The sequence below is a fragment of the Bubalus bubalis genome, chromosome 18, assembly GCF_019923935.1.
Source record: "Bubalus bubalis isolate 160015118507 breed Murrah chromosome 18, NDDB_SH_1, whole genome shotgun sequence".
Classification (NCBI taxonomy): domain Eukaryota; kingdom Metazoa; phylum Chordata; class Mammalia; order Artiodactyla; family Bovidae; genus Bubalus; species Bubalus bubalis.
Window position 1 is genome coordinate 12,631,562 of NC_059174.1, and position 15,748 is coordinate 12,647,309.

At 42.8% G+C, this 15,748-nt stretch overlaps 1 protein-coding gene across 1 annotated transcript; it reads left to right on the forward strand.

Moving 5' to 3' along the window:
• The first annotated feature begins 3,648 nt into the window (after positions 1-3,648).
• Positions 3,649-15,621, forward strand: MAP1LC3B (microtubule associated protein 1 light chain 3 beta). The gene is made up of 4 exons (XM_006046130.4): positions 3,649-3,783; positions 11,778-11,833; positions 14,433-14,539; positions 15,376-15,621. The coding sequence occupies exons 1-4, from the start codon at positions 3,744-3,746 to the stop codon at positions 15,548-15,550; spliced, it is 378 nt and encodes a 125-aa protein (XP_006046192.1). The 5' UTR covers positions 3,649-3,743; the 3' UTR covers positions 15,551-15,621.
• The last annotated feature ends 127 nt before the right edge of the window (positions 15,622-15,748 follow it).

Consider the following 15,748-nt stretch of genomic DNA (forward strand, 5'->3'; position numbering starts at 1 on the left):
TGGTTCTCAGAATCCAGATTTGAAAATGGCATCTGCTCAGAAGAAATAATCAAGGTGAATGGAGAGAATAGAAAATATTCAAAGGCTAAACAAGAGATTTGGTGTGTAAAATAAGAGTTTCAACAGCAGCATTTATGGGCAAAAGCTGGAAAAAGAGCAGTCCTTCAGAATTTGTTTACAATTAAAGGAACAAATGACTATAACAAAGAAAAAGGCCTGTGAAAGGCCAGCCGGTTCCATGAACTGTTACACGTTCACTTAAGAGATAGTATTAGGTTGTAGGAGTGATTTGAGATCGTTTTCCTGCAGTCACCGGGGTGTTGATTTCTGAAGTTGTACAGGAGAGCCAGGGCGTCATGGGAGAGAGGAAGTTCTCCCGCGCCATGCCTCTTTCGCTCTGGACACTCTCTCCTGGGCCCGGTGAAGACATTCTGAAAGACTGGAAGCTATGGAGCGTCACTTGTAACACCCTCCTGGCTGAATCCTTTCTGAGGATAGCCAGGACACTGCTCTTGAGCAATACTTGTTTGTTTACTTGTGCTAAAGAGCAGGGATGACACAAGACTGATTGGACCAACAGCCAATAGTAACCCAGACAACAAGGAGGGTTGGATAGCTCTCCCAATCAGAAAGAGAAGAGGCGGGACAGGCCGGGCAGGCCTGAAGAGCTGAACTTAAAGCTCAGTGTGACTTGCCCTCCATACTGAGTGTGGCAAAATAACCCTAACGTGTTCTGTACTGCAGGTTAACGTTTCATGCCTTATTTACAGATTCGCAGAAATAGCGTGGTAGCATGATTTACAGCATTACTTCACTAATGCTGGGACATCATATTCTAGCAGTTACCTTATATCCCCTACGATTATGGTCATTTCATGTTAGGAAAAAAGGAATAGGGTGAGAGCTATTTAAAACTGACCCTGCTTGGCTTTCTAGAATGATTATGTGATAGTTGAAAAAGTACCATGAGGTTTCTGGAGAAAGCACTGAATAAATTCACAAGACAGATTTGTTCTTCTGTACATTATGTAGATTATTTAAAAGATGAGTCATATTTGCTATTTATTTAAAAATAAATCTTGCTATGCTTATATTAACTAGCTTAAAACCTTCCTTTGGAAACCAGATAGAATGTTTAAATCCTCTATATTTTTTAATTGGATTCTATATGAGTGATATTAACTGACCACTCAGAATATCATTTACATTGAATATCATTTACATTGAATGTCTATTGAACTGCAATCTGAGGGCACATGAAATTTTTCACATTCAAGTACATTTGTTTTCAAAATTTACGTGAAGTTACAGTACTTATTGGTTGATATTTGTTTGCATATAACAAATTAGTCAACTTTAAATATAATTTATTTCAATATGCTTTTCTTTCAGGCTCATGAGATAACTTTACACACCAACTGCTTTAAATGATTTTCTGAGATACTTATGGGGTTGTGTGGTTTTAAATTCAAGTAGGAATTTAAGATAAGACCATACCACTCACTGTTAATATGGACTTCAATACTTGAAAAATCATAGAGTAATCCTGTCCCATCACTGTAATAGCCCTTGTGGTAATCCCTGGGGCAGTGAACCCAAGGCTTGAGGTAATCTGGTAAAGCTTTATGGATGCCTAAGGGACTAGAAAATATGAAACCCTTCTTACCCTCCCCCCAGTTCCATATGCCTGATATCGATTTTTTTTTTCACTCTTCTTGCATTGGGAACAGTTGTCCAGCAAGGGAACAAAAAGTCCATTTCTTACAAGGCAGCAATTAAGCCAAAAAAGCACTCACCAGTCAATACTCAATATCATAAAAACCCAGAAAAGAAAGCAATACACCATCCACACTCTCATGGAGACTTCGGAACTGATCATTTTGTGCTTGGGAGAAGGTGGGTACTCTTACTGGATTCCCCCCATCCCAATCCTTGCAGAATAAATACAAAAATACTAAGAATGCCCATGGAGCTTAAAACCTTCCTTTGGAAACCAGATAGAATGTTTAAGTCCTCTTTATTTTTTAATTGGATTCTATATAGTCTTGTTTTTTAAAAATTTATTTGCTAATTGTATTTGGCTATGCCGGGTCTTAATTGTAGCGGGCAGGATCTTTGAGTTATGATCTTGCATCATTTGAACCCTTAGTTGCAGCATGTGAGATCTTGTTCCTCAGCCAGGAAGAGAAGCCAGGCCTCCAGTATTGGGAGCATGAAGTCTCAGCCACTGGACCACCAAGAAAGTCCCTAAGTCCTCTTTATTAACTGTACCTTATCAGAGATTTTTCAAGGTAAAGAACTGTGACAGAAAGGGCGGGGGGAAACCTGGGAAAGTGACATATGCCCAATACAGTGTTCTTTTGTGAACAGTGATACAGCGCAGAGCCACAACTAACAGCGTTGTTCTGAGTGGGGGGTGATTATACAACAGACTTGGCTTCTCTGTAAAGGAAGAAATTCCAGCTGCACTGGAACCCTTGAGAGCTATGTTTTAGTAGGTTCTGTATGTTTGTATAATAAATGTTCATTAGCACAATCCAAATACTTTATCAGACATTATAAGAAAGGCTTTTTCCAAACTCAAAAAAAGGGGAGAACACTTTCAAAGTCCAAGATATTAAAAAGCAAAAACAGTCAAAGAATCAAGTGCTGTTCATTCACATACCTGTTTATTAGATGTTTGGGCAATAACTGACTTGCTCACTAAACGCTTCATAGAGATCTATATTCTACCAGGTCACTTCCATCTGCTCCTCAGAAAACACCTGGAGTTCTAAAATATAGTACAAATGAGTCTGAGACTGAGAAAAATGGTTAGGTATTCAAGGCAGTTCCGCTAGTTAGTCACTGAAAGACTGTGAGGACTGAATATGGGTAAGGCTCCCTATTTGAGAGAAGAGCGGAGATCAGTAAAAGGTAGTGAACTCTGCCAGGTGCGGAAAGGCCGGCGTCCTGCCATTGCAGGTGATGCCCAGGGCCCCCTCCACCCCAGAAGTCACCTAAGGCCGAATGTCAAGCCCAGGGCACGGACTTTCTCCAAAGCCAGACTCGACTGACCGTAACCTGAAATAACGCAGTTTTGGCTCTTTTCCCAGTTGGGACAATGTGTGATGGAAGTTACCAGTTGACAGTTTCCTTAGAAAAGAAAACTGAGATGTCCTTGACGTGGAAAGCCAATGGAAACAAAGACACAGAAAGCCGCCGACGGAAAAGAACCAGCAGCTTCCAGCTGTGAGCTCTCAGAAGGCAGGGGCACAACAGGCCTTTATTTTCCTGTGGAAACATCGCTGGCCACCGTAACTGGCACCGGGAACAGGAGCGAGGCCGCGCCCCTGCAGCTCTGCCAGGGAAGCAGAACCGCGCGCGTCCGCCGGGCACGTGCCCGCGGGGGACGGCCAGGTTCCGGGCTCGCGCTCCCCCGGCCCGTGGCCGGTCGCCGCGCGCCAACTCGCTCCCGCGAGCCCGGGCCTGACCCGTTGCGCATGCGCGCGCCTCTCTCCTCGCCACTCACGCGCTTCGACCCCGCCCCGGCCGCTGCGCGCGGCCCGCTTCCGCCACGCCCGCCATGGCGGCCGCTGCGGCCCGCCCCTGGCCCCGCCTCCCGGGATGCCGCGCAGGTCACCTGACGCGGCTGCGGGCTAAGGAGACACAAGAGAAGTCGCTGTCGCCACCGTCGGAGCTGTCGCCGCCTCTGCCGCCGCCTGGAGCCTCCAACTCGCCGCCCCCACCCAGCCTGCAGCGCCATGCCGTCCGAGAAAACCTTCAAACAGCGCCGAACCTTCGGTGGGTGCCGCGGGCCGGACGCTGTCTGAGGGCCGGCGGGGGCTTCGGGGCCGAGGCAGCGGGGCCCGGCCGAGCCGAGGGGCTCCGGAGAGGGCGGGCGAGCGGAGGGCTACGGGGCGGAGGGGCCGAGGCGAGCTGAGGCGGGGGCTGCGGGAAGGCCGGGCCCGGGCGGCCGAGGGAGTCGAGGCAGGGAGCCTGACGGGCCGAGGGCCGCCGGGCCTGGGGGTCTAAGGGGCCGAGGGCGCGCTGGTTGGGAGCTGCTGAATCACCTTTTGGCCCGGGCGGTCTGCGGGCTGTGAGCTCGGGGCCGTCAGCGCTCCAGCCCCGCGCTGTTCGGGCCCTCCGACAAAACGAGCGCTAGTGGCGCGGGGGTGCAGTCCTTGTGGGGGAGTCTGGCCCGGCGCCGGGCCGGGTTCTCAGAGGTGGTGGCACCGCGGGTGCACGTCTAGGTCACACATGGTCCCTTCAGACGTCTGTACCTCCACGGAGAGGGGTCCTCACGCCCGCCCCTTCCCCTGCAGCCCCGCGTGGCTGCGACGTCTTGGTCCTATTTGTGGCACAAGCGCGAGGGTGGGTGGCTCTTCTTCTCACTGGCTAGCGACAGCATTCTTTGACACCAGCGGCAAATCCGTTCTCTCCCAGTTCGGGCTGGAGTCCCTACTTAGCACGCTGGTGTTTGGTGGAAACCGAAAGTAACACCATCACAATACTTACTCCTGCACAACACCGATGGGAAGGAAGTGATTGGTGCTCCTTTTAAAGCAAGACAGTGCTGCAATAACAGCGTGGCCTCCTTGTATATCCCCTGTGTAGGGCTTGTTTGTTTATCTCAGGCCAGGTGGAGTAGGGCGGGACCAGCGTTCCTTCCTGTCTTAATCTTCTTCAGGATCTTGAGCAGTATCTCTGCTGTCTTACTTTGGTCTAGTTTCCCGGAGTCTGGAAAAGAGGCAAGCGTTCATTTGAACCTGGATATGGTTTTGTAGATCTCATTATCGATAATTATTTCCTGTGCCTGAGAAACTCCAAAAAATGAAATTCATATTGATCTGAAGAGCATATCCTTTCAGCCTCCTGAAGCAGTTGGCTGGTTAGCAAGACTTCGAGGTGTCTTTTTTTTTTTTTTTTAAGAAATTTTGTCTATAGTGACCTTTGTGAATTAAGATATTCGTGAATATTAGTTTTTGTGCAGCCCCTGGGAGCAGATTTGCCATTGTACCTGGCTTCTTTCCTTACTGGCATTAAAAGATAACTGGGGACGTTTGTATGGGAAAGATGCCCGTTTTCTCATGACCGGATACTATAGTTAACTTTCTTTCTGCTTAGAGTACTTTTAGGTTATCTAGAAAAATCCTTGAAGAAGAGTAGGTAGAGTAGGAAAAGTGAGAAATAATGAGAATAAAAGTGAAAATAAATGACAATACAATAATGAATTAGAAGGAATTCCCCTGGTGCCTGTGGCCCTGAGGGTAAACCAGCAGGAATGCCTTAGTTTTTCTCCATTTGTGTATGTTGCATATACTATATTTGTGGGCTTTCCTCTTTGTTCACCTTTATTTACTACCACTCCTTTTTTTTTTCTCCCTTGTCTCCTGACTCTTGATTCGCTTTTTTTTTTTGTACTTTTATTGAGAAATGACATTCATTACTGTGTAAATTTAAGGTATCCAGCGTGATGACTTGGTTTACGTATCTTGTGCAATGACGACTACAGTAGGTTCAGTTCAGTTCAGTCGCTCAGTCGTGTCCGACTCTTTGTGACCCCATGATTCTCAGCACGCCAGGCCTCCCTGTCCATCACCAACTTTCGGAGTTCACTCAGACTCACGTCCATCTAACATCAATAAAAAAGGTATATTTTCTCCTTGTTAGAAGAATTAGTATTACCCTCTCCTCTTTTTTTTTTTAAAGGGCTTAATAGTCATTTTGCAGAAGAATATATCATTTAATGGCTACTGCCTTTCCTTGCTGTTGATCATGATAACCAGCACTGATAATTTTTTTGTAGCACAGCAAATGAGTCAATCAGTTCTTTGGAGATACCCTTTTTGTGGAACCTAAGACCAGCCCCAGTTAGCTTGAGCAATAAGTACTCTTCCCAAGTGAGTGAGTTTGGGTTAATTAAAAATTGAGTATAGCTCTGATACATATATTCTACCAGGGTTGAGAGGGTTGAGATGAATCTTAGAGCTCACCCAAAACAAGGACTTCCTTTTGTAGCCAAGGAAACTGGGTGGGGCCCTGAGAGGTGGAGATCATGGTCCACCTAGTGGCAAAGTCTGGACTTGTCCTTCAGCCCTTCTGGTAGGAATTCTTCCCATCCTCCAGGAGGTAGCCAGTACATGAAGTGGACTAGCACTGAGTCAAGAGGCAGTGATGTGTCCTTACAAATATTTTGAATAATTTTGTGAACTTTAAAGCTATACTTGAGCAAATATTTTTGGATTCAGTTTTCTCAAATGTCATAATTTCACTCCATTTTCTTTTGGGTTGCCCTAGTTTAATAACAGATCTGTCTCCTAGACATAATCTGCTGAGATTCAATGTTAAACCTAGATCTTAAGCTTCACCATCAATAACAAAATGGGCCTGCGTTGTCTCAGAAGTTGATGTGGTAGTCTAGAATAAATAACTCCAATTACTCTAACAGGTAGACTGAAGAGTGAGTTTATGCCAACAACTAGATAACACTCCCTGAGCTTAAGCTATGTCACTCCTGGATGGGTGGGATTTTACATTGTTTATTTCTAGGCATATTGGGGGAAATATTTATTATGCTTCCATTTCATCTTTGTACTAGCCTGAGCCCTGGGGGAATACAGAAGTGACTGAAGCCGGGGCAGTCTGTTGAGAAAGGCAAATGATAAACAGATCATAACAGCGCTAAGAAAGTAACTGAGTGAAAGAAGTGTTCTTTTATGCCGTTGATCAGTGATGTTGGTAATGCTTTTGTTAAATATACTGCTGGCCTCTGAAAACAGCCTTCTACTCAAAGAGGTTTCAGCATATACCATATTTATATTTAATTTCTCAAGGCTTACCGCTGGATTTTCATTGCAGCTGGCCAGGACGCTAATGATATTCCTCTAGGACTTTGGTACTACTCTTGTCATCTTAAGGAAGTCACTTGTCTTTCTCAGTGAAAATGATCATTTTTGCCTTCCTTTTTGGGCCATATTTTGGGGATAAATTAACAATAACTGAAACAGAGATGACCTACCGGGATTTTGGTAGGATGCTGCTCTCGGATAAGTCGGACTTAGAGAAGGGATAAGGGGGCTAGATCTGTTGATACTTTATCAAAGAAGGGTGGTGTCCACCCTCTTCTGAAGGAAGCAGAGACTACAACTGTGGGAGAATCAGTATCTCTCAAGACTTAACTGGAGAAGGCAATGGCACCCCACTCCAATACTCTTGCCTGGAAAACCCCATGGATGGAGGAGCCTGGTGGGCTGCAGTCCATGGGGTCGCTAAGAGTCGGACACGACTGAGCGACTTCACTTTCACTTTCACTTTTGGGGATGAATCAAGATAAAGCTTTGACACTATGGTTTGAAGCCGAACATTTAGAGCCCATTTTGCTTTTCCCTTCTCCACTTAACCATAATAAACCTGTTCTCCTTATATAAAAAATCTTTCATCCTTAAGCTTGAGTGATTCCTTTTTAGTTCAGTTCAGTCGTGTCCGACTCTTTGCAAACCCATGAACTGCAGCACACCAGGCTTCCCTGTCCATCACCAACTCTCGAAGCTTGTTCAAACTCATGTCCATCGAGTTGGTGATGCCATGTGATTCCTTTTACCTTAAATTTATTTGGATAAGCTTTTAAATGTGAAACATCTCAGGGTATGTTAAACTTATTATTTATTGGCTGCAGTGATTTAAGTAAATTATGATTTCCCTTTGCTTGTGAAATCTGCTCTGACAAGATAAAGATTTTTGTTATGAAGAGGGCTGGTAGTGGAGTATAGGTGGTTCAGCATCTTTTCTGGGATAGAACAGATATAAGGACAGAGCTGAGAGAAGTGATGCAGTATTAGTAACACCCCAGAAATAGAGAGGAGTTCAAAGGATGATGTAAAGAAAAACTCTACCTTTGTGTTTCTTCTACTTGACAGTACTGTCCTGAACACTGTGGCTCACTTTCGTGTGTGTGTGTGACTCACTTCTGACACCAGACATAAGTATTTTTCCACACAACAAGCAATTCAGCTCATTGTCCTGTTTAACTCAGTTGTGACACTACCTGGTGATAGCCTCAGATCCAGTCCATGGGGTTTCAAAGAGTTGGGCACAGCTGAGCAGCTAACACGTACACTTGGAGCTTCTTCTCGGTCCAGCCACTGAGCTGGTAGTCAGTCACTGGTTGTCATATAAAATCCACTTTTTGTCACACATCACAATGCAATCGAGAAATGCTTCTTTGTTTTTGTATAGAATAAGAGAAGACAACACTTTAGAATGATGATTTTTTTTTTTCAGTCTGCTAACTCAACATTCAAAAAACTAAGATCATAGCATCCAGTTCCATCACTTCATGGCAGATAAATGGGGGAAAAGTGGAAACAGGGACAGATTTTATTTTCCTGGGCTCCAAAATCACTGTGGATGCTCACTGCAGCCATGAAATTAAAAGACACTTGCTCCTTGGAAGAAAAAGCTGTGATCAACCTAGACAGCATATTAAAAAGCAGATACCCCTTTGCCAGCAAAGGTCCATATAGTCAAACCTATGGTTTTCCAGTAGTCATGTGTAGATGTGAGAGTTGGACCATAAAAAAGGCTGAGCACGGAAGGATTGATGCTTTTGAACTGTGGTGCTGGAGAAGACTCTTGAGAGTCCCTTGGACAGCAAGGAGATCAAACCAGTCCATCCTAAAGGAAATCAACCCTGAATATATTCACTGGAAGGACTGATGCTGAAGCTTCAGTACTCTGGCCATGGTGCAAAGAGGTGGCTCATTGGAAAAGACCCCAATGCTGGGAACTGTTGAGGGCAGCAGGAGAAGGGGATGACAGGATGAGATGGTTGGATGGCATCACTGACTCAACAGACATGAGTTTGAGCAAAATCCCACAGAAGGGAAGGACAGGAAAGCCTGGTGTGCTAAAGTCCATGGGGTCAGAAAGAGTCAGACACGACTTAGCGACTAAACAACACAAGGCACTCACTTACTGAGCTTTTCACCTTTACAGTTTGCTTCAAATGCTGAAGGACCATAGAATGGTCGACGTTGAGTTCTTTGGCAATTTCTCTTGCAACATCAGTGATCCTCTCAATTGGTCATTGTCAACCTCTGATGCCTGACCACTACAATCCTCATCTTCAAGGCTTTCATCTCCTTTGCAAAACTTCTTTGAACCATCAAAGAAGTTGGGCCAAATGTGTTGTTGATGCTGCAAGTTGTCTCTGATGTTTTATGACCCATTTTGGACTCATTAAAAAATTGCTCAGATTTGCTTTTTGTACATCATTTCTATAGTCTAAAATAGATAGAAAATAAACAGCAAGTAATGCTATCAGCAAAAAAAAAAAAATAAAGTGAGAAATTCACATTAAAATGATGTATAGCATAACCACATTTATTTCAGAATGTATTCCAATATCAAATGGTGAAGTTCAACAGTGCAAAACCGCAATTACTTTTGCACCAACCTAATATGAAGGCTCTGAAAGCCTGCCAGGGAACAGCTGAAGGAAGAGATGCATGGGGTGAGGAAGAGTGCTAAACACAGGAGTTTCTGTCTCCTTGGAGGTTGGTAATTGCATTCTCCTTCCACCCAGAAGCACTCCAAACCATTTGTAGTAATAAATTCATTTGTATCACTTTTTAGATTCTACATGTAAGTGATGTCATATGATACTTGTTTTTCTCTGACTTACTCAATATGATAATCTCTAGGTCCATCCATGTTGTTGCAGATGACATTATTTCATATTGAATAATGGAGCATTTATTAACCATTTACTATATGTGCAGATATTTGCAAGGGGTGTACCAATGATCTCATCGAATCTTTAATTTTTCACTATGATTTATTATAGGATATTAAATATAGTTCCCTTACTATAAAATAGGACCTTGTTTATGCATTCTTTATATAATAGTTTGCATCTGCTGATACCAAACTCCCAATCTAACACTCCCCCTCCTCCCTGCCCTTTGGCAACCACAAATCCATTCTCTATGTATTTGAGTCTATTTCTGTTTCATAGATAAATTCATTTGGGTCATATTTTAGGTTTCACATATTAGTGATATCATATATTTGTCTTTCTCTTACTTTGCTTAGTATGATAATCTCTAGGTCTATCCATGTGGCTGTAGATGGCATTATTTCATTCTTCTTTTTGGCTGAATAATACTCCATTGTGTGTATATACCACATCTTTATCCATTCCTCTGTTGATAGATACTTAGGTTGCTTTTTTGTCTGGTCTGTCATGAATAGTGCTGCTGTGGACATTGGGGTGCATGTATCTTTTCAAGTTAGTTTTCTTTAGATATATATATGCTCAGGAGTGGGATTGCAGGGTCATATGGTAGTTCTGCTTTTTGTTTTTTGAGGCACTCCTTACTGTTTTCCATAGTGGCTACACCAGCTTACATTCCCACCAACAGTAGTGGGGTTCCCTTTTCTCCACACCCTCTCCAGCATTTATTTGTAGGTTTTTTAATGATGGCCATTAAATCAGTGTAGATGATAAACAACTCATTGTAGTTTTGATACATGATAATTATTAGTTATGTTGAGCATCTTTTTGTGTGCCTGTTGGATGTCTTTGTAGAAATGTCTATTTAGGTCTTCTGCTTATTTTTTAATTGGATTGTTTGTTTTGTTGTTGAGTTGTATGAACTGTATATTTTGGAAATTAAGCCCTTGTCAGCTGCATCATTTGCAGATATTTTTCTCTCCCTCTGTAGGTCATCTTTTTGTTCCTTTAAATGTTTCCTTTGCTGTGCAAAAGCTTGTTAAGTTTGATTAGGTCCTGTTTGTTTATTTTGCTTTTATTTCTATTGCCTTGGGAGACTAAGAAAACACTGTGAAGATTTATGTCAGGGAATGTTTTACCTGTACTGTCTTCTAGGATTTTTATGGTGTCCTCTCTTATATTTAGGTCTTTAAACCATTTAGAGTTTATTTTTGTGATTAGTAAGAGTGTGTTCTAACACTGATTTACATGTAGCTGTCCAGATTTTCCAGTACCACTTGCTGAAGAGACATTTTTCCATTGTATGTTCTTGCCTTCTTTGTCAAAGATTAATTGACTATAGGTGTGTGGATTTATTTCTGGGTGCTCTGTTCTGTTCCACTGATCCATATGTCTGTTTTTGTGCGACTAACACAGTTTTGATTACCATAGCTTTGTAGTATTGTTTGAAGTCTGGAAGGTTATTCCTCTTGCTTTGTTCTTTTTCTTCAGGATTGCTTTGGCAATTCTGGGTCTTCTGTGGTTCTATATAGATTTTAGGATTATTTGGTCTAGTTCTGTGCAAGGGTAACTTGATAGGGATTGCATTAAATCTGTAGATTGCTTTGTGTAGTGTGGATACTTTAACAATATTCTTCCACTCCAAGAGCATGGGATATATTTCCATTTCTTTGAATCAACATTAATTTTATTAATGTTTTATAGCTCTCAATGTATAAGTGATTCACCTCTTTGGTCAGGTTTATTCCCAAGTTTCATTTTGTTTTTGATGCAGCTTTAAAAGATATACATATACATATATATATTTTACATTACTTTTCTGATATTTCATTGTTAATGTAGAGAAATGCAACCAGTGTCTGTATGTTAATCTTGCATACTAACCTTTGCGAGATATGAGGTGTTAGTGTTTGGTTTCTCTCAGTTCTAGGGAAGATGTTTTTACTGCTTTGCTTTGCCACAGCTAAGGATAGGTGGGGTCAGATATGGAAGTCTACCAGTGCAGAAAATAAGTTGGATTTTTGGTCCTTAATAATGCCGGTGTTTCTTCCTTTCTTTGCAGAACAAAGAGTAGAAGATGTCCGACTTATCCGAGAGCAGCATCCTACCAAAATCCCGGTAGGTCATCTCTGTTTCAGTTATTGTTAATGTACACAGAAGGGAGCACTGCTTCAGTAGTGCTTCTCCATGTGACCGCCTGATGGCTTCTGCAGGAATCTACAACCATGCAACCAGTGTGTTCGTTTAGTGACCTGGAATGGAGGCGTCTTCATCTGCAGTGTAATCTGATCACTGTTTCCTCCCAAGTCTGAGTCTGCTGTCTTAATGTTACACACTTCACAAGCCATGTAAATTTTACTTGGTAGAGAAGGGATAAGGGGGCTAGATCTGTTGATACTTTATCAAAGAAGGGTGATGTCCACCCTCTTCTGAAGGAAGCAGAGACTACAACTGTGGGGGAATCGGTATCTCTCAAGACTTAACTGGAGAAGGCAATGGCAGCCCACTCCAGTACTCTTGCCTGGAAAACCCCATGGATGGAGGAGCCTGGTGGGCTGCAGTCCATGGGGTCGCTAAGAGTCGGACACGACTGAGCGACCTCACTTTTACTTTTCACTTTCATGCATTGGAGAAGGAAATGGCAACCCACTCCAGTGTTCTTGCCTGGAGAATCCCAGGGACAGGGAAGCCTGTTGGGCTGCTGTCTCTGGGGTCGCACAGAGTCGGACACGACTAAAGTGACTTAGCAGCAGCAGCAGCAGCAGCAAGACTTGACTGTGACTGTACAGTCCAGGCTGCCCGACTTGGCCCCAGAGAAAGAAGACTTCTTATGTTCCGTTTCTTTGCAAGAGATGGGGGAAAAGATGCTGCTCCTGTAGTGTAAGGGCCCACATGTGCTGTGCCCTGGGTCCTTTGGTGGTGGACCTTAAATAGTTCCTGTTGTGACACTAGGTCTAGGGAGAAATGGTCAAGGAGCTTGTGGCTTTAGATAGAGGCTGAATTGTGGCCCTAGGTTCAGGGTTACTAAGTGATCTTGGGCTAATTACTAAAATTCTGAGAGGAGCTGCCGTATCTTCATCTGTAAAATGGGAAGAGAATCCGATCCCACGTGGCTGGGAAAATGTGCATAATTCTGGGGACATGATTGTCACCTCTTACAGACTGCATCCACTGCTAACTTCTGCAGAAGCTTCCATAGTTGGCTTTCTGATTGATCATTTCATACCAAAGTGAGGGAAGAGAAGATGGGAAGATCTGGGATTAGGGTTGTGAAGTAGACAGACAATAGGAAGGGTCTGCTCAGCAGGGCAGGACTGGAGGATTCTGTACTTAAACGTATGTTTGCTGTGTTTCTTAGACTGGTTGGAAATTTCAGTCTGTCTTCACGCTTAGGCCTACATATGACCTGGGCATGAGGTTTCTGGGTAATTTCCCTAATTTTAAGGTTTTTCTTCACTTTTGAGTACCTGCTGTGTCTATTTGCTAGCAGGTACTTGGCAGTCATTGGAATCAAAATAACCAGCCCAACAGTCCACCAGTATTGTTCCATAACCTCTTTTTGAAATATGAATGTTTGCATACATTTTCAGTCATCTTTTTGCTAGTAGTTTCAGGTTTTTTTTGCAGAAGTCATATTCTTACTTGCAGATACCATGTTTTGAACATACCTCGTAGATACAGAAAGCTATTGATCTTGCCAGGGAAGGTGACGACAGCTTGGCTTGCCTTATACAACCTCATGTAGGCCCCATACAGTGCAACAGTATATATATAAGCATTTAAACTCTCCTAAAGATTTCCCCATTCCTGCCTTACAACTTGGAGAAGGAAATGTCAACCCACTCCAGTGTTCTTGCCTGGAGAATCCCAGGGATCGGGAAGCCTGGTGGGCTGCCGTCTCAGGGGTCGCACAGAGTCGGATATGACCGAAGCGACTTAGCAGCAGCCTTACAACTTCTTGTTATAACAGCAGGCTAAAGAATTGCTCTACATGGGGAAGGCTATCCATGGTGCTCAGTAAATAGGTAATACTAAGGCTCATGGGCAGTCACTAGTCTGCAGTCGTAGCTTATATAATGTGGCTTACCACTAAAAAACAACTTTTTTCCTTTACAGGAAGGAAGTATGGCAAGAAGCTAATGGATTTAAGTCGTAATGTGGAACTATTTTTGATCACTGCATAGTTCAAGATTCTTTTAAAATTCATTTGTTAAAAAAGCAAAGATATCTTATCAAAGTGACAGAATCTCTGAGAAGTCTGCAAAAAAAAAACAAAAACAAAAATAAAAAATTGTCTCCAGACCAGCTAATTGTGATCTCTACTTGTCAGATATTTACTTAGCATTTGAGTCTATTACCATACTTAAGATCTTAAAGTTTTATTAAAACTCTTGTCATGTCACAGGTAGTGGAATTGGTGTAGATTGAGATCATTAAAGCTGGCACTCAGCATCTCTGTTCTTTTAAGGCTTGGGGTCTTTTTCTGTAGTGTATTTTCATAGTTGCAAATAACAGAAGGCACTGCACTTTCCCCAGCTGGTGGCACCCCTGCCCTTCTCTGAAGGCAGCCGTGTTGTCTCGTGCACTGTATTTCATAAGGAACAAGTGTGCTGTTGTAAACACTGTTTTGGAACGTGCCAGTTACAACAAAGGAAGTGTTTTAACTACTTTTCATTGTTAATGGCTATTTTAAAAACCACTTTTGTGGCTTTTCTAGGTAATAATAGAACGATACAAAGGTGAGAAACAGCTTCCTGTCCTGGATAAAACAAAGTTCCTGGTGCCTGATCATGTCAACATGAGTGAGCTCATCAAAATAATAAGGTATTTAATCATCTTTTAAACTTATTTCTTTGGGTAACTTCTCATTCTTTAACAGGCTTACAGATAAATCTGCCATGTAGTTCTGATAAAAATATGTGCAACTTAGTAACACTATAAGGCGTTCCATTTCTGAGTCTTCAGATTTCTTACCTGCTGCATCTCAAGTCCCTTCTGATTCTTCATCCTGACATCTATGTAGATACCATGCGGGCTCAGCAGTTTGGTGCATGGGCTTAATTAGTTGCTATCACAAAGCATGTGGAATCTTCCCGGACCAGGGATTGAACCTGTGTCCCCTGCATTAACAGATTTTTATCCACTGAGCCACCAGGGAAGTCCAGCATACTAGTTTAAAACTGGCCTAAGGAGCGTAGTAAGAATGATCTCTCAAGGGTTATCGTTAATACTTATCATGCATATAGTCATAGAAAACATTTTGTGCTTTGTGAGAAGAAATTCAAATCATCAGTTAAGTCATATTGCATTTTGCCAGAAGCAACATTAGCAAAATCTTTATTACTTCTATGGGATTCCCTGGTGGCTCAGACAGTAAAGCGTCTGCCCACAATGTGGGAGACCTGGGTTCGATCCCTGGGTTAGGAAGATCCCCTGGAGAAGGAAATGCTAACCAGTACTCTTGCCTAGAAAATTCCATGGATGGAGGAGCCTGGTTGGCTACAGTCCATGGGGTCGCAAAGAGTCGGACACGACTGGGCAACTTCACTTTCACTTCACTTTATACTTTTATACTGATCCAATGTGGGCGATGTTTTGTACATTTCTCCCTGTGTACTGATGTATCAATATTTCTTCACATGTTTTCTTTCTTTCAACAGAAGGCGCTTACAGCTCAATGCTAATCAAGCCTTCTTCCTGTTAGTGAATGGACATAGCATGGTGAGTGTGTCCACTCCGATTTGTGAAGTGTATGAAAGCGAGAAGGATGAAGATGGATTCCTGTATATGGTATACGCCTCTCAGGAGACTTTTGGAATGAAATTATCTGTGTAAGACTAAAAGAAAAATGCGTGTTACAGAATTTTTTAAACCCTTACCAAGGAATAAAAAAGGGATGTTACCAACTGAGGTTGATCAGTTCATCTAATCACCGATCATCAAAACAGTAGTTTCCTGCCTAGGAGTTTTAGGAAGTTGTTTTTTTGTACTTCAGACAGAAAAACTGAGCTCCAGATGAGCACATTCAGCTTT

Excerpts from the sequence above, each read along its gene's own strand:
- MAP1LC3B (XM_006046130.4), top strand. The coding sequence starts at position 3,744 with ATGCCGTCCGAGAAAACCTTCAAACAGCGCCGAACCTTCG. Across the intron at positions 11,834-14,432 it reads AGCATCCTACCAAAATCCCG|GTAATAATAGAACGATACAA; the intron begins GTAGGTCATCTC and ends TGGCTTTTCTAG. Across the intron at positions 14,540-15,375 it reads GAGCTCATCAAAATAATAAG|AAGGCGCTTACAGCTCAATG; the intron begins GTATTTAATCAT and ends TTCTTTCAACAG.